The sequence below is a fragment of the Physeter macrocephalus genome, chromosome 10, assembly GCF_002837175.3.
Source record: "Physeter macrocephalus isolate SW-GA chromosome 10, ASM283717v5, whole genome shotgun sequence".
NCBI lineage: Eukaryota > Metazoa > Chordata > Mammalia > Artiodactyla > Physeteridae > Physeter > Physeter macrocephalus.
The window spans coordinates 7,083,394-7,106,641 of NC_041223.1; the positions used below are offsets into that span (position 1 = coordinate 7,083,394).

The window sequence follows — 23,248 nt, forward strand, 5'->3', positions numbered from 1 at the left end:
GGACCGGGGCACGAACCCGTGTCCCCTGCATCGGCAGGCGGACTCTCAACCACTGCGCCGCCAGGGAAGCCCGATTTGCATCTTTTTATGTTTGCTTGGTTGGCTTTCTCCCTGATTACTTGTGTTTCAAGTTTTCTTTGAAGGCAAATGACTCAGATTGACAGTTATTTTGCTTAGAGGACACACTAAATCTTGGGACAAAATCCAAATGTCAGATTTTGAAACTAGGATGTTAACTTTTTGATATTGACAGAATTGACTAAGCATACAAATTCTAAATTGCAAGTATAAATCAAGTAATTGTAACAATAATACATGGAGCTTCTTTTCTCTCAGGTTGGTCCAGATCGATAACCACAAACCATTTATCCAAGATAATGCTCTTACCTGAGCCCTGATAGCCTCATTCATAATGCTTGTAAGTAAGCCGTCCACCCCAGGATGACAACTGTCCTCTCTATGTTGACCCTTTATCACTTTATTTTTGAACAGACAAGATCTCAGACCCACCACCTTTTCAGTGGGACCTTGGGGAGAAAACACTGGGCTTCCGGAATTGCATGAAGTCCAGAATCATCCTCTGCTTTGAATGCTTTTATTTTAAAATAATGTCCATTCATTTGGGAAGATGAACTTGGACTCCAGCTTATAAGGATTGTCAGGCAAACAGATGAAAGGGTCTAGGAACAGCTAATGGTCCTGGGGCTCTTAGCTGCCAAGATGTCCCGGGACACCTCTACAGCCAGAGATGCCTGGGTACCACCCCCCAATTAGGAGAAAGCTGACCAAAAAACATCTTGCCCATAAATGTGTAACCAAAGTGCCAAGACTTGGATGGAGAAATAATGATCCTCAAAATAGATGCTATCTCTACCTCTGTGACTTTTTACTTCTTACAAATTTGAAGCATAAATGCCCCACCCCCCCAGCCGTCAGCAAATCTGCATTTGTTAAGCCTGAGCGGTGGGTCCATGAGTGCTTATTACCTTAGGCTCTGTATTTTCTGTGTATTAAAAATATTTCATTATACACACACACACACACACACACACACACGTGTGAAAGGAAGGAAAGAAGGGATGGCAGAGGGGTATGGAAGATTTTTCCCAAAATTGTGTTCCTTACAGAGGCCTTTTCTAAACTTAAGCCAGTGCATAGAAGTTATTCTTATTGAAAACAAAATGTAAGTTCATTTCTACGGAGTTCAGGTCTGAAAGGTTTGCAGGATTATACCGTTGGAAGTTTTGAAGTGAATTTTAGGTTTTAGCCACAGGAAACCCTAGATGAAGCAAGTCATAGAGAGCCGAGGAATTTAGACACCCAGGGAAAACTGGTCAATGAACAGCGGTCCCTTCTCTGAGTGAAAGAGCAGCGCTCCATTACCTTCGCGGGGACACGGAGCTGTCCTGGGAGCAGGTAAGATGTTGCTATAGCAACAGCTCAGTGTCAGGTGAGAAGGAAAATGGGATTAAAAAGATATTTTCCTTCTCTCGGGTTCTTTCCATAAAGATCACTAAGAAGTCACCTGACCTGCGCTGGAAGAAAGAAATCCTATTTAGCCTGAAGGGGAAAAAAAGCCCACCTTGGCACCTGGGGAGGGGAGAGCTGGCTGCCGCCGCGTCCGGCACCGCAGAGCCGTTTCTACACGCGTTCGGGAATCGGAGTGGGCTGGTGATAGTCGTTGGTGGGTGAATGGCAGGATAGGTGGATGGGTGGACTTAATGGGGATTCAGAGAAATGGGAAGCGCTGTGTGCTCTGTAGTCTCGCTCTTCACACGTCCCTCCCTCACTCCTGGCCCCTCTTCCCAGCGTAGGAGGTGGGTGCGGATGAGATGAGGATAAATTGCTTCATCTGCGGAGAGCTTTAATTTGGTGGAAGGAGGCGGCTCATAAATCACAGATAGAAAAGAGGCTCCATTTAAAGTTTAAAGTATAGTTCAGGTTAACAATTAGGTTAAAAATAGGTTGCTCTAGGAACAGGTATGAATTCCTGCCTGGCACCCAGATACCAGTAACATCCTATTCCTTCTATGCTTCTAAACAGTGTCAAAGCTGGCTCAGCCACCAGGCCCCAGGGCACCAGAATTTGGGTTCTTCCAGGGCTTCCCCTCCTGAGGACGGTGAGAGTCCCACGCCTGGGCTCTCTGGGCCCCTGTGGCTCGGCTGGCGTCTTCTAGCTCTCCCAAGCACACCTGGACACCAAACGCTCACCCAAGGCCCGTAACCAAGGTGCTTTGGGCTCACCCCAAGCAGCCTCCAGCCCCATCTCAGCTTCTGCAGACTCCGGAGTCCTGGGTGATAGCAGAGTGAGGCTGGAAGCTTCCATTCCCAAGCCCCCCTTTGTTTGAGTGGCTGCCCTCCTGCACAGATCCCTGCTTCTGGCTCTCATGGATAACAGCTCCTTCCTTCCAGCCTCTGACCTCTCCCCTGGCCAGAGGAACCCACCCCAGGGTCGAGGTTGTTCTAGAGACAGGACAGGCAAGCTGGTGGGCCGATAGCAGGCAGGCGGGCTCAGCTAGCTTCTCACTGACTGATGGCGCCACACGCCCGCCTGAAAGCAGACTCCTGGACTTCGGGCTACAAGCATGTGGTTCTGCCTTGGTCACTGGGCCTCAAGTGTGCTGCACTCATCAGATGTGGCTGCAGACAGGCAAGCTGGGCAGCGCAGGTGGCGCTGCTCTTCTGCTCTGCTGTTGGCTGCTGGGGTTGCAGCCGACGGACTCTAAGATGCTTTGAAGTCTAGGATATGGGTACAGGAGCCTTCAGACCTGGAGGAAAGGCCGTCTGCCTTTATTCCCATTCAGAAGTGTCCTTTTATAGGAGACAGGGGAAGGTGGCCCTAAGGTCTCAGCTCACCATCCAGAAAGCCTGTACCTGGCCCCCTTGACCTGGCAGCCCATTGCAGCTGAGCCTCTAGTAACTTCACTCCAGGCCCAAATGCCCTCCCTCCCCATGTCTGTTCCGAGCACCAAAAGACTGGCACTCCATTTGAGCGTCCCTGTCCTCTTCTTCCTAGGCCAGGCAGCCTCCAAATGGTTATCATCAAGTTTGGCTTCCATCTCCCTGCCTGTTAGCTGGTCAGGGTGGGAATGGCACAGGTGGGTGTGTGTAGGCCCCTGGGGCTTTCCGTGAGGCTGGACTCATCGGACTTCAAGGATCATGGGTGTTGGGTGGATGTGAGCACCAGCCCTGACGACGGGCCCCTGAAGCCCAGCGCAGGCACTCCAGAATCCAGGGTGAAACGTAAGCAGGGGCTACCTAGAAATAAAAAGCGGCGCGCCACTCACCCTAATTAGAAAAGACAGAGCCAAGGATAAATGAAAATGCAGACTAGAGAGTTTTGTTTTCAGACTTTTTAAAAAATAAATAACTATTACTTACCTTTGCAAAACAAGAATAAATCCATTAAACTGATAACTTACACACACCTCTGGCCAAAACCCCAGGAAGCCTTTTTCCAAAGTAATTGCAATGCGGAATCAATTACACGTAAAGACTCTGCCCATCCAGCATGCCAGGAGTGCCATGTCATCCATCCCTGGAACAAACATCTCCACCACCGCGCAGCAGCTCTCGTCCAAAGCTCGCTTTTGCTCGGAAGCCCTCACTACCCGCAGACAGGCGGAGCACAGCGAACGAGCCTCTCAGGAGGAATTCGGCTTTTCAGAACATAACCTCACCACATCAATTAATATTTGATTGAATGCCTGCTGTGTCTGTACCACTAACCCGGGTGCTGCGGGGACTTTTCAGAGCAAGGGGGGCGCTCGGGGAGCGCTGGGCGAGCCTGCGGTTGACAGTCTAAATGGAAAAACAGTGCGCGGAAATGGAATGTTGTGAACAAGCCCGCCGGGTCTAACGGCGGCTCCGCTGCTTGGGCCAAGCGTGTTCCACACCGTGTTCTTGTTAATCAGAGAAGGTGTCTTCGTGGAGGGGGATCTTAGCCGTCTCTGAAATGATGGGACCAGCGGGCAGGCGTGGGAGTTTCCCGCGGAAGCTCAGTGGGGGAGGTGTCGGGGCCGGGCCCGGTCGCAGGGGCGGGGTCACGGCTCCCTGCACCCCTCCCCGCCCAGACCCCGCAGGCGCCAGCCTCGTCCGCCCAGCGCCCAGCACGGCGGGCGCCTTGGAGCTGGGGAGTGGACGGTGGCTCGAACTCCATGCAGATCCAGTGTTAGCAGGTCGCTCATACCAGCCTCTTTACGTTTGTCGTGGAAAGTCCCGGGATCATTAGTGACACAGTTCGTGTGTTCACTGCCGCAGCTCCAGACCCCTGAGGAAGGCATGCCGATCAGCGAAAGGCTCAGCTTGCCCCACGCCTTCCGGTGGTGACCCTGGACTCTGCCTCCCCGGAATCTCAGCTTGGGTGGGAGTCATTTTAGTAGCCGAAGCCCTTTTTTTTTTGCTTCAGGAGTATTACCGACGGAACATTACCCTGCAGACTGTGGAGGGTTTGTTGTGGTGGTTTTTTGGTTATGACCATTTTTTTAAAACTGGTTCATGTAAATAGCAGTGTTTACGCACCACTCTCTGGGCTGATTCTTCATGATTAATAACCTATCCAGTGAGACTTCTAAGCCTGCTGTCAGGTTTCCTCCATTAAGACATTAGGAAGTCTATACGATAATGAGCTTTATCTACAAGGGGGCATTTCGTGAGGACGTTCCCTCACCCAGTCGCCGTTCTTGGTGCCATTAAACTCTGCAGCTGTAATTTATCCTGTGTCTAGCCACGTCCCTGCCCCCTGCATGTGGGGAGGCACGTTAGCGGAATAGAAGACCACAGGTATTGGGGACCGCAGCTCCCTGATTTCTAACCTTCCCTCATTTTCGTAACCTTCGGCAGGTAGTGAACCTTTCTGAGCCCCAATTTCCTCCTCTCTAAAATAAAGGTAATAATAACTAATTAGTAGGGTGCCATCAACAACAAATAAGAGAGAGTTTCTGTTCAAGTGATAACAGAGAAGTCCACAAATGTTAGGTTTAGGGCTTGTCATCTCCAAAATTCAAGAACCTCCCTTTTCCACCCTCCTACCCTCTCTTGAAGCATCCGTCTCCGCTGTCACCATTTCAGCAAATTTGTCACAAAGCCTAAGCGGGTGTTTATATGTACGTGGGACCACTGGATGAACAGCTACACCACAGGCCACATCCGAGCCAGCAAAAGCCACCCAGCTCCTGGCCACTACCTTGTGACCTAGGACTGCCCCACAGCTCGGTGCAGCAGGGAGGCAAGTTGCCCCAGCCCACAAACACCGCCCTAGAGCGGGGCGAGCGAGTCAGCGCCTTACTGTCTCATCTGCTGGGGTGGAAGTGGGTGGACGGATTTTCAAAAGGATGACGCCTAGGACATTTTAAATCATACTGATGAATGGTTTTGAATAAAAGCGCTTTGCTATTATCACTAAAGTAAACCTTTTTAGGGATGTTAAGTAATAGTGTCTTAAATCTAGCCTTCAAGAGTAAGGGCTTTAAACTCAGTTCATGTGTATTTTTTACACTAATCATTTCATGTCTACTCGTGGTAGGAGATGGAAAGCCCCTTCAGTGAATCTGTACTGAATTTTGAAGTGGAAAAAGAATTCCCCTTCAATTTCAGGGAAATTGAAGTTTACTTGAAGATGATTAGAAATCCTTCTGACAGACTTTGAGAAGGTCTCTCTTCTGACTGCTGTAATTTTAAATAATTCAGAGCTACCTTGGCACATGTATGTTTATTAAAGTAGGGATGAAAATAAAACCGATCAGTGTAGCTGCATTATCTCACTGAACTGTGTCTTACATTGTCTCACAGGTTCCGTAGTGAAAATCAGAGACTCGTTGACTGTGGCTTTCCGTTTGAGATGCTACCAGGGCTACCTTTAGCAGAGTAGAAACAGGCAGTCACCGTTCATCCACCTCCCTGAGAGGTCATTCCTCCCTGGGAGCATCTTTCCCAGAGTTGGGGACAGCAGGCTGGGAAGCGAGGCAGGAGATCCAGGGCTACAGTCCCGGCATCTCCTGGGCCCCCCAGGCCCCTGCGGTTCTCTGGCAGCAGAACCCGCACCGGCAGACGCAAACCATGTAACTGTGGGAAAAGAGCTGGAGCTCTCGGGGACTCCAGACCCTTTCTGGAATTCACACATCAATAAAATTAGAAAAAATGTGAACTGCTATACAAGGCTTCCCACTAAAGCCTAAGACACAGATAAATGTGTGCTTCCTGGATTGACGATGACTCAGGCCAGTGGTTCTCTGGGGACCTGAGCTCTCTCCCACCTTCTTCACCTGGCTCCGTCCATCTCCTTTCCCGAGCGTTTCGCAGCTTTGGCTGCACGGTTCCCATCGGTTTTATGTGGCAGACAGGTCCTTTCTAACTTTGCTTGATTAACCCCCCAAAACCCCTGATGCTGTTTAGCTGGTTTAAATTCAAAATCCCTCTGAGATGCTTTTAGTTCAGAACATTTTTGTTACGAAAACCCTCTACGTCTTTACCAATGAGATTTTTCAAAAGCGATCCCATCTTTCTTTTTGTCTTTCAACTGACATTTCAGTCTTAAATTTTCTAGAGACACCATCAGTTCAGCCTCTTATCACAGTAGCCTCTGATTTGTATTCTGCAAGGTGTCAGTCTTTAATATTCTGGAAGACAAATAAAGAACCCCCAGAAAACCCAGGGCCATCCTCCTTGCTAACCTTCAGTGCGGAATGATGCTGGGGAGCCGTCAAGGGCTTTGGGCGGCATTGTAAATGCTTCTTGGGTTTTGAAAGGGCAGTTGACATCCAAGAAGTCTCTGAATGCCTTTCTGGCAAACATGAGTTTTTACTGCCTCACCTCTGTCTACCTCTCTGTCTGTGGGGTGGAAGTTGGACTCTCTTATTCCTGTCCAGCAACTCCCAGGCCCTCGTGAGGAGCCTCATGTCTGCAGCTGCCTCTTCCCTGATCGACTCTGTTTGTCTCGAGGTGGAGCCTGCACGGTGGCAGCTGTGGGGTAACGTAAGGCTTCTCAACCTCAGTGTCAGGCCTGAGTAACATTCAGGGCCAGATTATTCTTTTTCTGGGGGAACTGTTCTGTGCATTGTAGGACGTTTAGCAGCATGCCTGGCCTCTACCCACTAGATGCCAATAGCATGCCCTGGTTGTGAACCAAAAATGTCCCCAAGCATTGTCAAGTGTCCCCTCGGGGTGGGGGGCAAAATTGCCTTCTGTTGGACGCTAGTAGAGTAATTTAAAGGGTGAAAACCCAGGGCCAAAATACGTACTGATACTCAAATCTTGGCTTGACTACCTTTTGGTCAAAGACCTGGATCAGGTCTCTCAGAGCTCATCACACCAGCCTCAGGAGACGGCAGTGAAGAGTAAACTAAACAACGTGTCTACTGAAGCCAGATTTCCCACCATCTATTTTCTTAGTTAATGCTAAGAATTATGTTACAATGTGCGGTAAATAATGAAAATCCAGCTTTTATCTTTCACCAGAGGTACACTTCTAGCCCTTTTGCACAAATTGGTTTAGTTCAGGGTAGATTTAACGCTCTTGGAGCTCTTGCTTTATCATTGGAAAGGGAAGATGTTTAACTTCAGGTAGTATCTTTTATGTACCCCTTGCTAGCTGCTCCCACGCAGTTAATGGCACCCAGATAATTATAGGATGGAGTTGCCTTGAGGTTGTAAACACAGCTCTGGGTTATTGCACGCTCTCATTTATCCGTCCTATTTGCATTCCCACTTATTTGCATTTCGACGTCTCCCACAGCTGATACTTGTTTTTTAATTTTGTGATTCCAAAGCACTTTTCTTATTGCTCTACGCCTACTAGAAGGACTCCCCATCAGATGAGTCTCTGGCAGCCTCCTCCTGGCTCTGCCCTCTTTATTTCTTCTCTGTTTTTGGAGGGAAGCCAGCGGCTGGGGACTCGCATCTGTTGTGAAGCCCGGGGCTAATGAGTCATTGTTCTTCTGAGAAGCTCCTTGGCATCAGCTTCCTTTCAGCTGCGACATTGTACGGGAACTCGTTTCCTTTTTCTCCGATTACACCTGGGGACTGGCTACATTATGTTATAATGACAAGGGTCACCTTTCTTTCTCTTTTACAGAGTGAGGCTGACTTCCTTCTGTCTCTGAAAGAAATACAACTTAAAAAAAAAAAATCTATAGCAATCAACTGCCATAGCCTAATCGGAAATTACTACAACAAAAGAATGGTTTCCATTTAAGACTTTAGCTATAGTGCTGAGAAGAGGCAACATCTACCTTTTCATGCCTTTCGTGGGCTTATATTTCCCAAAATAAACAAACTGGCTACGTCTGGCCTGCTTTCTGTAAAACGTATATTAGTTTAATAAAATGTATATTGTTAATTTTGCTTCGCTAGTAAACAGGCAGCATTGATCAAAATAGCCATATTTATGGTGACCATTTGGAGATCCGATATTTATACAGCACTTTACAATTTACTAATCCTTTAAAAACATCCATCATTTATTTTTTCTGTATTCTTTTATCTCTCAGTTTCTATACCAGCCCTGCGTTGGAAAGTTTCCTGTTTCCCGTATTTGTACCTTTTTCCCTTACTGTGAGAAAGACAGTAAGAAGTCCTACATGTATAACGTGTGCCTTCTACCCTAAGTGCTAGATATTAGGTTTAATGTATCAATATTTCTCCATGTTAGTGAGTTTGTAAGAAAACAGAAACATTGCCTATTCCTTTCAGCGATGAAACTCCTAGCACAGACCATCTCTCTCTATGGCTGTTTTAAATGATGTATTGCATTTACTTTGCTACACCCTGGAAGGAATGCTACATCTCTGCCTTAGATGTCATCACCCTGACTTTGTGCATCTTCAAAGAAGTTCTGTATTTAGAAGTATATGGACAGACAGAGGCCCATGTCATAACTGCACCCATTACAGGAGTAATAAACACACATTTACCAACCAGGGAGTCACGGCAACCTGCATGGTGTAGTTATCCTAATGTTCCTTTGGGGGAAAAGGCGTTATTTATTTAATATTCATCTAGCAACTACTTCTAAAATATGCTGTCAGATACAGATTACGCTTATTTCCTGCCTACAGACTAGCTTAATTCAGGTGAGGTTAGTAGACATAATGTTAATATTTTGAGGAAAGCATTATATCAATTTTCATTTTGTTAACACATTAATATATCACATTAATATTAACATAACACATTAATATTAACATATACATCATCAAAATTACGATGCTTAATTTTCACATACAGACAATGCCCGTGCAGGTGTGTCACATTCTTGGAGCTTATCCATGTAAAAAGTCAAAGGGAGCCTCCTTCCCAGGCCACCCCCGCTGCAGCCCCGGAGCGTCCGCTCGGCCAGAGCAGCTGCCTAAGCCGCGGTCAGTAACAGCAGCACCACGACTGGCACTGGATAAGCACTGCTTCCAAGCTCACAGGCCTCCTCCACGTGCCCGGTGAGCCCGAGGACCGCGGAGGTTGAAGGCAGTGCCTGGACTGACTGCAGGAGGGGGCCCAAGACAAGTCCTCTCTCTCCACCACGCCTCTCCACGGTTAGGTCAGAGAGAGAGGAAAGGCCATTTCCAACAGTTGTGGCCTCTCCCGTTGCGGAGCACAGGCTCCGGACGCGCAGGCTCAGCGGCCACGGCTCACGGGCCCAGCCGCTCCGCGGCACGTGGGATCCTCCCGGACCGGGGCGCGAACCCGCGTCCCCTGCATCGGCAGGCGGACTCTTAACCACTGCGCCACCAGGGAAGCCCCAGGTCAGACATTTTAATGCCCAGAAGGCCCTGAGGAACTGCTCCTGACCCAGGTGCCCTGGGCACAGAGATACCCACAAGCAGTCACTCTGGGTACCAAGATTCAACCGGGGGTCGGGTTAGAGCAAGTGTGGGTTTGACCCACTTTCCCATAACATCTTTATTCCTCCACCTTCCCTCACTTCCAAATCACAGCTGTTCACCTGAGCATCTCATGGACACTTCCTACCAGGAAGTCACTAATCACCAAAAATTTAACCCTCCTAGGGAACGCTTGCAACCCTAAAAAGGCATTTCTTACCCCCCAAAGAATCTCCAGTTTGTAAAGAGTGGTTAGGAAGCTTCTAGAACTTCATGTCTCTACAGGATGCTCCTTCCTCTCCACCCCAGAGAATGAAATCCAGGAACAGCCGCCACCCATCCTGCCCCCCATCCTCCTCCCCCATTTCCCACACAGGCGCTGCTGGGAGGAGGAGTCAGCACACCCCCTCACACCTCCACACACCAGCGAGGGAAGGAGATGCCTGGAGTTTTCACGTAGAGACGGGTTTTCTTTAAAAATAAATAAATCCAGAAATAAATAGATCTGCCTGGAAAAGTAACTATATTTTACATTCCAGATTAATTTAAATATCATTCCTAGTACAGGAAGTGTACTACAGAAAAAACAAAAGAACTCTGAAGCCAGAGAAATCTGGAAGGGTGTCCTGACCCCTAAGTTATGAACCACGATGAGACTCCATGCTAGTTCCTCAACATCTCTGAGACTTCCTTTCCCAGTGGAAAAATGGAAACGATAATGAGGCCCATACCATTAGATTTCACAGTAACACATTTTAGGATAAAGAAGATGTGGTATAAGGGAGATCAGCTCGGTGCTTTGTCACCGCCTAGAGGGGTGGGATAGGGAGGGTGGGAGGGAGACGCAAGAGGGAGGGGATATGGGGACATATGTATACATATGGCTGATTCACTTTGTTATACAGCAGAAACTAGCACAACATTGTAAAGCAATTACCCTCCAATAAAGATATTTTTTAAAAATTAATGCTTATTGGGCTTCCCTGGTGGCGCAGTGGTTGGGAGTCTGCCTGCCGATGCAGGGGACGCGGGTTCGTGCCCCGGTCTGGGAGGATCCCGCGTGCCGCGGAGCGGCTGGGCCCGTGAGCCGTGGCGGCTGGGCCTGCGCGTCTGGAGCCTGTGCTCCGCGGCGGGAGGGGCCACGGCAGTGAGAGGCCCGCGTACCACAAAAAAAAAAAAAAAAAATTAATGCTTATTTGTTAAAAAAGAAAAAGATGTGATATATATATGTACAGTGGAATACTACTCAGCTGTAAAAAAGAATGAAATCTTACCATTTGCAGCAACATGGATGGACTTGGAGGGCATTATGCTAAGTGAAATAAGTCAGACAGAGAACGACAAATACTGTACAATATCACTTATATGTGGAATCTAAAAAATACAACAAACAGTGAATATAACAAAGAAGAAGCAGACTCACAGATATAGAGAACAAAGTAGTGGCTACCAGTGGGGAGAAGGAAGGGGAGAGGGGCTATATAGCGATAGGGGATTAAGAGGTATAAACTCTATTATTTATAAAATAAGCTACAGGGATATACTGTACAACATGAGGAATATAGACAATATTTTATAATAACCATAAATAGAGTTTAATCTTTAAAACTTGAGAATCGCTACATTGTACACCTGTAACTTACATAATATTTTACATCCACTAAACTTCAATCTAAAAAAACTCAAAAATAAACAAATAAAAGTAACGCATTTTATTTTACTTTAAAAATTAATTAATATTTAGAAATATTCATATTTGTAAACCCCTTTGTACAAAGTAGGACTTCAGTGCTCTTTATAAAACTACATGAGCAAAACTATTTCATCTCCTTTCACACTGATCACTGGTGTTGGGGATTATTGTAAATCAGGCAGGGTGTAAAGAAAGCAGGGACGGATGGAGACAAATAAGGTACAACTATCTGGGGGATTTTTAGGTCTGTGGGAATGTAACCACTTATAATGTATATCAAAAAAGTTGCTTGTAAAATACTATCCTGCAACTTCTTTTACAGTGAAATAATCCCTGTTTTTTTCAAACCTTTGTATTCTACTCAGTTTACCTCTGTCACATCGAACTGCACAAAGGTACAAATATTATCTCTTCCTGTGCTGTCTCATCCAGCCCTGTCAGGTCACATTAACCTAGTTACCAGTGGAACAAAAATGCAATTGGCCAAAGGTTATATTTCTTTGTCATGAGCGCAAGGGAGCGAGAGAACATGCCAGAAGGACTTTCAGCAAATCAGAGCCGGGAAGTTGGGCCTCTTCCCAGGATTGCTTTGCCCGGTCCTCCTCCCTCTCCCAGAAACAGAGACCATGTTACCCATGGTGGGGTGTTTGCCAGATTCGTGTTCCGTTTCATTTGATTTTGTTTATTTTTAAAGATGCATCTGTAATGGAAAGAAAATGCTACTGAATTTATTTCCACATGCCAAGCAATTAAGAGGTGGTTGGAGATTTCATGTCTAATAATGGGTTAGCATTTTCAAAGAGCTCCCTTTCCCTGTGTCAGCTGTAACCCTCAAGAGACAGGCTGGAGGTTGGTAAGTCCTCACTTGACAGATGAGAATGCTAAGGTTCAGGGAGAGGAAATGACTTGCTCAGCAGTTTGTGGGCAGTAAAATAAAGGCCCCACTGTGTGCATTCTAGAACAGTCTGCATTACAGTTGTGTGCTAGAGTGCACCCCAGCCCTAGAGAGGCTGCGCTCTTGAGAGATGGGGCCCATCCCTGGCAGCGTCAGAGCCTCTGACACCAGAAGAAGCAGAAAAGCAGTGAGTTCAGTGCCAAGCGGCAGGCAGGAGCCAGCGCCCCACCCTGCACAGCAGACAATGGCCCAGGATAATAGCAGAGGGAGAAGAAGACACAGAAAAACTCAGGTAAACTGATGAGTAAGTCATCTTCCCTGTGATTTATGGTGGTGCTCAGCTGGAATAGCGGACTAGCACCTTCTCTTGAACAAAAGAGCGAGTAAGGAGAATGTTTACTCACGAAATGGTACAAAGTGGTGAGGAGCACAATGCGTTCCCTGTACACCCCTACACCACATTTTGAAAGCCATGTACCGCCTCCCACGTTTTCAAGTTGATCTATAAAATTTTCCCTAAGTATAAATCTGTGCAAAAAGTGAAATTGCTAGAATATTATAAATATTGACCTTTTTTTTTTTTCTTCAAGAAGTGAGATGTAGATATCTACATCACTTGTTTTCTAAATCTGTGAACAAGCTTCTCTTTACCAATGGGAAATTTGTATCCTGTCTTTTACTCCTGGTATTTCCACTCCACTTCCCTCAATCTCTGATGCAGTTTGCTTTCATGTTTGAAAATCTTTTATTGATCACCTAGTATGTATCTCTGTTACAAAAAAATGTAGATTTAAAAAATTTTTTAATTTCTTAAGAGACATGAGTTTCTAAGTATTAGTATTTTTCCTCGTTGAGTTATCACTAAAGTGATTGCTCTTACACAGTTAATCAAAACAACAAAAATATATTACAAATTTTGATGAATACTTCTTAAACAGGAAGTAAAATGTTAATAGTAATGCACACCTTAATGAGATGTTATGAATAAATGTTACTGGCTGCTAGAATGAGAGAGGGTTCAATATGAATTCTTTATCTTAATTTTTTTTTTACTGTAGGCACTAAGGAGCTATGTTTATATAAGTAGATTATAATGGAAGATGTCTTTTTCTAAGAATATCATTTCATTTTTTAAAACTCATTTGCAGTTATATGCCCCAAAATCACATAGTGGTCTATCATCAAACACCATTTTTAATTTTCAAAATTTTCGGAAGCAAGGAATTAGAAACAAAAGGATTTGTTACCCAGTCAGCATGGTAGTTCATTTTTTTCAGTTTCTGGGAATTATACCAAAAAGGCTTTATGAAGCTCTAACAAGTAGCTATCAATTATACCTTTATTTTGTAAATTTAGAAACGCTTTGTTTAATATATTCAAGAAAGATTGAAAAAAATTTAAATATTGTTATTTCCAATCTACCTTTGCCAATAAAATATCTCTTAATAAAAGTTATTAGCGAACTCAGTCCTCATCATCAAACAAATCAACAAAATCGGACCAAGTGGATGTATTTTTTAATGTAAATAAACATGCTAATATGAATCCCATAGAGTATTGTAAATGTCACTAAAAAATAGATATCCACCTTGCAGGATGGGTTATGAAAATCAGTCAGGATTAAAATGTTATAGAATCTATCATTTAACCATTTCATAATGTTTTGTTTTTTAAACAAAATACTAAGTATTACATACTTAGTATGTAATAAAGGAATATTATATGTAGCTGAAATTATGTTATTTAGGAAGCAGGGATGGCCTGGAGTCTTTTGCTAGTGTCTATTTGTGCATATATTGAATGCATTATGGTGTTAGGCATCTGTGAATAATTAAGCAAGAGTCGTGCAGTAATTCAGAAATGATTCCATTAATGGTCAGAATTTTTCTGCATATTTAAAGAAAGTAAAAGCATATAAATATGTGTGTGTATATATATATGCCTATACATATATATGCACACATATAGAGAGAGTTCTGATTCAGCAGCCAGCATATAATTTTAATTTTTTGTTAATAGGAGGTAGAAATAGTAAACACTTTATAATATGAAATATGATGAGTATTGACTTTTCTTGGAATAAATATTTCATTAGGTGATTTAAAATAATGTGGGTTTTAACTGCCTTGTTAAATAATGCACACCAAATCTAAAAGGAACCACATAAAATTTTTATCTTCAGGTTTGATCTAATACTCAGTGTAAAAATTTGGTAGTCCCTGAAAATATCTGTTACGTTTAGAAGAACGAGCTGCTTCGACTGTTCAAGGCGTCTTTCTTTCTGGCTAATGTTTGCCCGACGAGTGAGGATTGAGACAGACCGATCATAATTGCTGACACTAAATACACGGAGGGAAAAGCCATTTCAGCATTCAGTGTTTCTTAGCCATTTTCTCTTTGTTTGCGCTCAGATTCTCCCACAAGAGCAGTGCATATACGGACAAGAGTCAGACGAAAAAGGAATTTAAGCCATTAAACAAAAATTGGGTTAAAATCACTATCATTCCCACTGTCTACATTCTACAGTGTATCTGATTTTAGAACATCCTAATGAGGGACGAAGTTCCCCGCAGAGCTCACCCTGCCTCACCCTGATCTCACCTCTGTGAGACGGGGAGATACCTCACGTCCTAAGGTAGGTGCTTCAGACCGGATTAGCCCCTAAAGGAAGCTTTCCTAAAAATAGATTTTGGAGTCATTCCTTTGTTTTCATCCCAGTTGTGAGATCGTGGTAGGTGAAGGGTGAGTCTTGCTTTTGCAAAGTAGAAGGGCTGTTTTTAAAAGGGGAACGTGGTAAAAGAAAACCCGCCTGAGGCCCGGATCCAGCAGACACTGAAGTGGAGGCTCTGGAATGGATTTCCTTAGAACTCATATGCACTTGGGAACCCTTAGAAAGTCTCACCACGGCCTAAGGAGCCAGAGTCACCTGTGTAAGGGGCCTCAGTGGTGCTGCTGCTTTTGACCCGGTGAGGCTCCCAAGTGCCTGCGACTGAGGCACCTGTCCAAGTCCACAGCATCCCGAGGCCATCACCACTGCTGGGAATCAGTTGACGTCATTGTCACGCTTTCACCACGCTGCATTGCATGGATTCAGAGTCTCAGCTGGAAGGGACCCTAGGAGTCTTCTGGTGCAGACCTCTGATTTAAGAGATGAGGAATCAGAGTCAGAATCCCATGTGGGGTGTCCTCTTCAGCCTGCTGGCTGGATCCTGGGTTGGTGATGGATGACACTGAAGGAAAGAGTCATCTGGCTAAAAAGCTCCCTGCTCAAGCGTTTGGGCTCTACTTCGCAATTAGCAGTGAACTGATGGGGACCAGAGAAAATCACAAAGGAACTTTGGGCTTTAACAACTTCATCTAAATTACTAAGCCCCGCCTCAGAACCATCCCTCAGGAGCATTCTGAGAAAAAGGCAGATATGGTTTAGATTTTTGACCTCTCATTTTTATGACATAGTGTGCCATGTGTGTTTTAGGAACGCTTTACTGTAATTTTGTTCAGTATTTCCCAAAACTTTTTTTTTTTTTTTTTTTTTACAATTGCTCCACTATAATTTTCAGATATCAAAGCTAAGGCCAACACTGTTTGTAGTGGGACGATGTAGTGAGCCCGGCGGCCCAACCCACCCTCCTGTCCGCCTCTGCCCCTCACAACAGGAACCCGACACACCCGCACTTCTCAGCGTCAGATACCATCAGGGCAGTGCTGTCTTGTCAGGGGAAGCGCTGGAGTCCTTTGAGAAAGGGGTGGCTTCTTTTAGGCCGATTATCAATGTATTTCATTCAGAATGTGAGTAAAAGAAAGAACTTGGCCTGTGTTGCACTGGGATTGAGGTTTGTGGCTTTGAGGAAATGCTCCCCTCAGTGAAAGTGCCCGAGTGTATGATCACAGAACATCACCCACAGGTGAACCTGTGTCCAAACACCAAGCTGTGCGAGATGCGCTGAGGCCACCAGCAAACCCGCTTGTGTGTGATGAGTGTGCCACCCCCTGAGCCCATCCCCGAAACCAAAATCTTCTCTCCGATGGTGAAAACGCAGCTTTTGGATGTATTCACAAGTTACTTTGGTCTCAGATCGTGCCTCGACAGGAATGGTTTGCTTGAAGTATCAGAGGAACCGGCACAAGTCACCGAACCACAGTGTATGTAAATCTGTGCATTGGGAGTGAAATGGGAGATGTGTCAAGAGCCTGATAGTTTATTCTTCCTTGATACTTGTTAAATGCAGCTATTATGGAGGACTTGACTTATTGATCTGAATACCTCCAGACCCACCAAATGCCTAAATGTAGAAAATGGTGGAACCTAAGAAACTTTATCCTGAGAGAGAAAGAGAGAGGATAGATGATAGATGGATAGATAAATAGATGATAGATAGATAGATAGATAGATAGACAGGCAGATAATGGTATGTCCATATCTCAAAGCACCTTGAAGTTGTGTTTCACTTTCACATGTCAGATTTCATGGAATAATTGCTAATTATTAGCAACTCAGACAAGAGACAGACTTATGACATAGCCTCATAAGTTCAGTGGCTTCTCAGTAAGTCAGAGGAATAAAAACATTCTTGAGTCAGTCCTATCTGACTTTTCATCCCAGCTGCAAATTCTATAAGCTGGTGACCTTGGGTAAATTATCCAACTTCTATATGCCTCAGTTTCCTCGTCTGGAAATGCAGATGATAATAATACCTACCAGTTAGGGTTACTTCGAGGATTAAACTAGACAATTCATTTAAAGCACTATTATAATATAGTGTCTAGGGTTCCATGACATATGTAATAACATAATTACTGAGGTACTTGAGCCCCTCACCTTGGATATTCAGAGGCAGTGGACATTTCGTTTTCTTTCTTCCTCTTTGATGATCTCCTTTTCTTCCTCTTCCTCATTTTGTTTTGTTTATTTATACATTTTCCCTCTTGACTCACAGTTTTATATCCCTACAGTTTTGTGTTCGGACTCTGCATTAACTCACTGGACGGCTATCACTCCTCTTCAGCGGTCTCCCTTAGCCTCCAGCTTGGAAACACACCACTGCACTCCTTCCCACTTCTGGAACTGACACTGGTACTTGTCTGCAGCAGGATGGTAGGACAGACCACCATACCTCACAGGAAGCCTGGGCCCTAACACGACGGGTTTAGAAATGCCTCACCGCCTGAGGAACCCAGGCGCCATGTGAACATGGAGGGATTAATGACCTGGCACTGGGTCTAATCCGTGTTATACATCAGACTGTCTGTCTTTTACAAAGCATGGGCACTTGGAAAAATGAGTCTCCTTGTAGTTCTTTATGGACCTGATTGTCCCAAACGCAGTTGCAATCTTGACTCCCACGAGCAGGCACCTCCCTGGAGAGCTGTAAGCCGCCTTTGTCGTTTCTGACAGAGAGCAGCCTTGGGCTCCAGTCCTTGATCTGGTGCATCAAAGATGGAAAGTGAGTAAGCTGAGTCCTTTTGGATTCTGATCTCAGAAGAGGAGGGTGATGAGAAACTTTGAGACCGGCCATGTATACACACCGAGCCATAGGCCTTACCCATCTCCCCGCCGCTCACCCGATGCCTCTTCCATAAGCCACTGGAGATCCTCGGGAAGGACTGTGGTGGGCGGGGCTAACAAGTGCTATGAACTGTCACATTGGGTTTAAACGGATGTAGTGATACCATTTTAATGCAGTGATAACATTTCAGAGGCCGCACTTTGATGTGGTCCAGAGTGTCTGCTCTGCACCCTCTGTTCTCTGACACGGTGCGGTGGAAAGGCTCTGGGCTCTGTAGTCAAACCAGCCCATGTTTGAATCCCAGTCGCCCCACCACTTACTAGCAAGGTAAAAGTAGTTACGTTAACCGCCCTGGGATGCAGTTTCCCCCTCTGTTAAAAGTGCGCGTGCACGTGCGTGTGGGGGGGTGTGCGCACACGCAAGCACACCAGAGAGAGAGAGAGAAATGCCTACCTCGGTACGTAGGTGCTCAATAAATGTTGCTTTCTCCATAGAGATTCACAGAAATAGAAGAGACCCTCAGGCACCACTTAACATTTGCCTGTGATGGAGCTGGAAATTCACTACTCCTTTCTTAAGCACTTCTTGTCAAAGGAATTCCCATAATCTCCCTCCACAAGGTGGTCCAACCTTTCAGAGCATTTTTAACAAGCAGGTTCTTTCCACATCTTCGCAATTGTCTCTTCAAAATCAAGGTGTGGAACAACTTCATATCACCCAAGGCCTTTCCAGCTACTCCAGGATAAGTAATATTCATTCCTAGATACTCTAATTCCTTCCGTGCTTTGATTATTCTCAGTGGGCTTGTCTAAATCCTCTCCAAATTCTCCATTCCCCATGTTGGTACAAGATGTGGCCTTGGGCTAGAATTACTCTCTGAGGGAAAATGAGTGGCCGCCTGCTAGCTCCGGCTCGTGGGACCCCAGTTGGCATGCTCTCTTCATGCTTTCTCTTTGGCTTGTGCACACCTAGTCTGTAGGCCTTTTTTAAAAACCCGGAAACTTAATAATAACAATTGAATTCATTCATTCAGCTGATATTGATTCAGCACCGCTTATCTATGTACTTTTCTAGTCAATAGAATTACAGTAATGAAAGCCAGACAGAGTCCCTGCCCTCTGCAGACAAATGGTGGCAGATGAAGCCCTCAGAGGGGACCAGCAGGACGCAGTGAGAGAGACCAGTGGGCAGTGGAGAGGTGGGAGTGCTGCTCTAGTGAGAGGGCTCCGAGAAGGCGTCTCTAAAGAGGCAACTTTGGAGATGAATTGGGAGGTTGGCTTGATATATATACACTAATTTGTATAAAACAGATAACTAATAAGAACCTGCTGTATAAAAAATAAAATTTAAAAAATTTTTTAATTTAAATAAATAAATAAAGAGGCAACTTTAAACTGAGACCAGCAAACTTGATGAATCCCAGCCTGGAATTGACAAGGAATCTAAATCTATCAGTTTTGCTTGTCATTGGCCCCAAATCAAGGAATTTTAAGATGTACTTTGTCACCCTCATTCCAGAGCTTTGACAAACACAGATTATCTGCCATTCAAGTTAGGTATTCTCCGCACATGCGTTAAGCATACAAGGTTTTCCGGATGAGATTCAGACGGTTCCAATGCGTAACTAAATCACCGTCCTCACCTCCCTGCGCACAAGCAAGCTGAGAGTTACACAGCACGTGTCAACTCTCCTCCTCTCGCGTGCTGACACCCTGTGCGTGGGAAAGCAAAATAAGAGCCTGAGGACAGCCCTTCAGAGACTGGACGAGAAAGGTGTCCTCTGACGCCCCGCTGTGCCTTTGGCGGCCACACCGTCCCAGATGAGCAAGGCAAACCAAACCCACGCAAGGGCGTCATAAGCTAAGGATGCTGATATTCCCCAACCCGTTGCAGCTGTCAGGTCAGTTCAGAGAGTGCCGCTGTTCTCGATGGATCGAGGCCTTCCGTTGTCAGTGCATTTTTTTTTTTTTTTTAACATCTTTATTGAAGTATAACTGTTTTACAATAGTGTGTTAGTTTCTCCTTTACAACAAAGTAAATCAGTTATACATATACATATGTTCCCATATCTCTTCCCTCTTGCGTCTCCCTCCCTCCCACCCTCCCTATCCCACCCCTCTCATGGTCACAAAGCACAGAGGTGATCTCCCTGTGCTATGCGGCAACTTCCCACTAGCTATCTAATTTACATTTGGTAGTGTATATATGTCCATGCCACTCTCTCACTTCGTCACAGCTTACCCTTCCCCCTCCCCGTATGCTCAAGTCCATGCTCTAATAGGTCTGTGTTTTATTCCCGTCCTACCGGTAAAGTCTTCATGACATTTTTTTTCCTTAGATTCCATATATATGTGTTAGCATACGATATTTTTTTGGTCCTCTTGACTTACTTCACTCTGTATGACAGACTCCAGTTCTATCCACCTCATTACAAATAACTCCGTTTCATTTCTTTTTGTGGCTGAGTAATATTCCATCGTATATATGTGCCACATCTTCTTTATCCATTCATCTGTTGATGGACACTTAACATGCTTCCATGTCCTGGCTATCGTAAATAGAGCTGCAATGAACATTTTGGTACATGACTCTTTTTGAATTATGGTTTTCTCAGGGTATATGCCAGGTAGTGGGATTGCGGGTTCGTATGGTAGTTCTATTTGTAGTTTTTTAGGGAAACTCCATAGTGTTCTCCATTGTGGCTGTATCAATTGACATTCCCAGCAGCAGTGCAAGAGTGTTCCCTTTTCTGCACACCCTCTACAGCATTTATTGTTTCTAGAGTTTTTGATGATGGCCATTCTGACCGGTGTGAGATGATACCTCATTGTAGTTTGGGTTGGCATTTCTCTAATGATTAATGATGTTGAGCATTTCTCTCATGTGTTTGTTGGCAATCTGTGTCTCTTCTTTGGAGATATGTCTATTTAGTTCTGCTGGCCATTTTTGGATTGGGTTGTCTGTTTTTTGGTATTGAGCTGCATGTGTGGCTTCTAAATTTTGGATATGAATCCTTTGTCAGTTGCTTCATTTGCAAATATTTTCTCTCGTTCTGAGGGTTGTCTTTTGGTCTTGTTTATGGTATCCTTTGCTGTGCAAAAGCTTTTAAGTTTCATTAGGTCCCATTTGTTTTTTTTTGTTTTTATTTGCATTTCTCTAGGAGATGGGTCCAAAAGGATCCTGCTGTGATTTATGCCATAGAGTGTTCTGCCTATGTTTTCCTCTAAGAGTTTGATAGTGTCTGGCCTTACATTTAGGTCTTTAACCCATTTTGAGTTTATTCTTGTGTGTGGTGTTAGGGATTGTTCTAATTTCATACTTTTACATGTAGCTGTCCAGTTTTCCCAGCACCACTTATTGAAGAGGCTGTCTTTTCTCCACTGTATATCCTTCCCTCCTTTATCAAAGATAAGGTGACCATATGTGTGTGGGTTTATCTCTGGGCTTTCTATCCTGTTCCATTGATCTATATTTGTTTTTGTGCCAGTACCATACTGTCTTGATTACTGTAGCCTTGTAGTATAATCTGAAGTCAGGGAGCCTGATTCCTCCAGCTCCATTTTTCGTTCTCAAGATTGCTTTGGCTATTCGGGGTCTTTTCTGTTTCCATACAAATTGTGAAATTTTTTTTTCTAGTTCTGTAAAAAATGCCAGTGGTAGTTTGATAGGGATTGCATTGAATCTGTAGATTGCTTTGGGTAGTAGAGTCATTTTCACAATGTTGATTCTTCCAATCCAAGAACATGGTATATTTCTCCACCTATTTGTATCATGTCAGTGCATTTTTCAGTTCACTTAATACGATACTGAGAAGTGAGTGGATTTACATGAAATGTAAATGCTTTCTAAAAGCCACAAACAAAATGTCTGAACGCATGCCTCGCTTGTCTCATGTTTTGGTCCACAGGCTGTGAGTGGTGCGGCAGCTGATGTCTGCTACACGAAAAGAGGACCGTTGTTGGCATATCATCCTGTTTATTTATGGATGTCTAGAATGCACGGCCATCGCATGGCTTCTTATTTGGAAATTGCCAGCCTAGGAGAAGAAGCAGCTTTAAAATAGGTCATTTGCCTCCAGGACATTTTTCCCTCCTTTCTTTTTTTCTTTCTTTCTTTCTATATTTCTTTCTTTCTTTCTACCTTTTTTCTTCTTAAATTTCTTCCTTTTCCTTAATTCTTTGAATATAGAGAAAGGGATAACAGTAAAGAAACAAGAAAATGGAGTGTAAACAGAAAAAGTATGTAGAAGAATACAGACATTTGTCCAATAAAGGAGAAAAGCATAAAGTTAATTTTCTTTGAATTTTACTTTTATTTTTGTTTTCTTGGCTTTTTGTTTTTGGTTGTTATTGGTTTTGCCTTCGCCTGCGGAACTAAGTTGGAATCATTGCTTAATATCTTTGCTGTAGATCCCTCACTAGTTATTGCAAATGATTTCTTGTAGTAAAACCTGAAAACTATTTTTCTTTGCTGCATATGTTTCCATAGTGATAATCTATTAACAGAAACTCTATACAGAGAATCCAAAAGACTCTAAGTCATTTTTTTAATCAAAACTCTTTACTTAGAAAATTCACTAAATTCTAAGTCCTTTGTCCATTATCCACTCTTTTGGCTAAGAATATAACAAGAATCTTTTCAACACCACTGATATTAAATCTGATGAATACACTGAATCCAGAATAAACCAGATAATCTATAATTTCAAAAAAAGTATTTCAAAATGTTAACACGTTTCTCTACTCTTTATGTGATTTGTTCGGTGTAGACCTTCCACATTTATGTTAACTTTATGCACCTTTTAACTTTTCTCTGAATATCTAATATGGTCCCTGTACAACAGTGTACAAACAACCAGGGCTGGAAACAGGACTGAGGTAAATGTAGCTTTCTGGTCTACCTCCCTCTGTCATCTGTAGGAGTTACAAAGTACTCTCGAAGCACCCTCCTGCTGATCCTTCCCAATTTTTCCTGAGGACTGAATGTAATTACTGCATATGGGCTCAGGGCACTGGTTATGACCCAGAAAGCAGTTAAACTCCAGGCATAACTGCCAATACCCAACTCCCTTCTGACCACTTTGCTATAACTTTTGGATGGAAATTCGACACCTACTAGTTCATTGTTTAGAAAAGATTGATTTTTTTTTCTATTTGAAGTATCTCCATATATGTTGAGAATTTAGGATGTTAAAGGTAACACTTAAGTGCCCACGTGAGTATTGATTCAAAATAGTAGTATTGCCTTGACATTCCTGGTTGTGGTGTAAGGGAGCCCTCGGCTTCCCCAGAGCTACCTGGAGGGTAAAGGCTCATCCAGATGGATTTCAAGTTATTTTGTT

General features: G+C 44.2%; 1 protein-coding gene across 7 annotated transcripts in view; it reads left to right on the top strand.

Annotated features, from left to right (window-relative positions):
• The window catches only part of PRKN (parkin RBR E3 ubiquitin protein ligase), a 1,334,302-nt gene that overhangs the window by 1,276,817 nt on the left and 34,237 nt on the right, over positions 1–23,248 (top strand). The window contains exon 11 of one of the 7 annotated variants that reach the window (XM_055087408.1): positions 8,072–8,445. The exons of the other annotated variants lie outside the window; for them this stretch is intronic. Coding sequence (XP_054943383.1) covers positions 8,072–8,191 — 120 coding nt within the window. The 3' untranslated portion in view covers positions 8,192–8,445. Of the gene's footprint in view, positions 1–8,071; positions 8,446–23,248 lie in introns of those variants that run through there. 7 annotated transcript variants of the gene reach the window in all.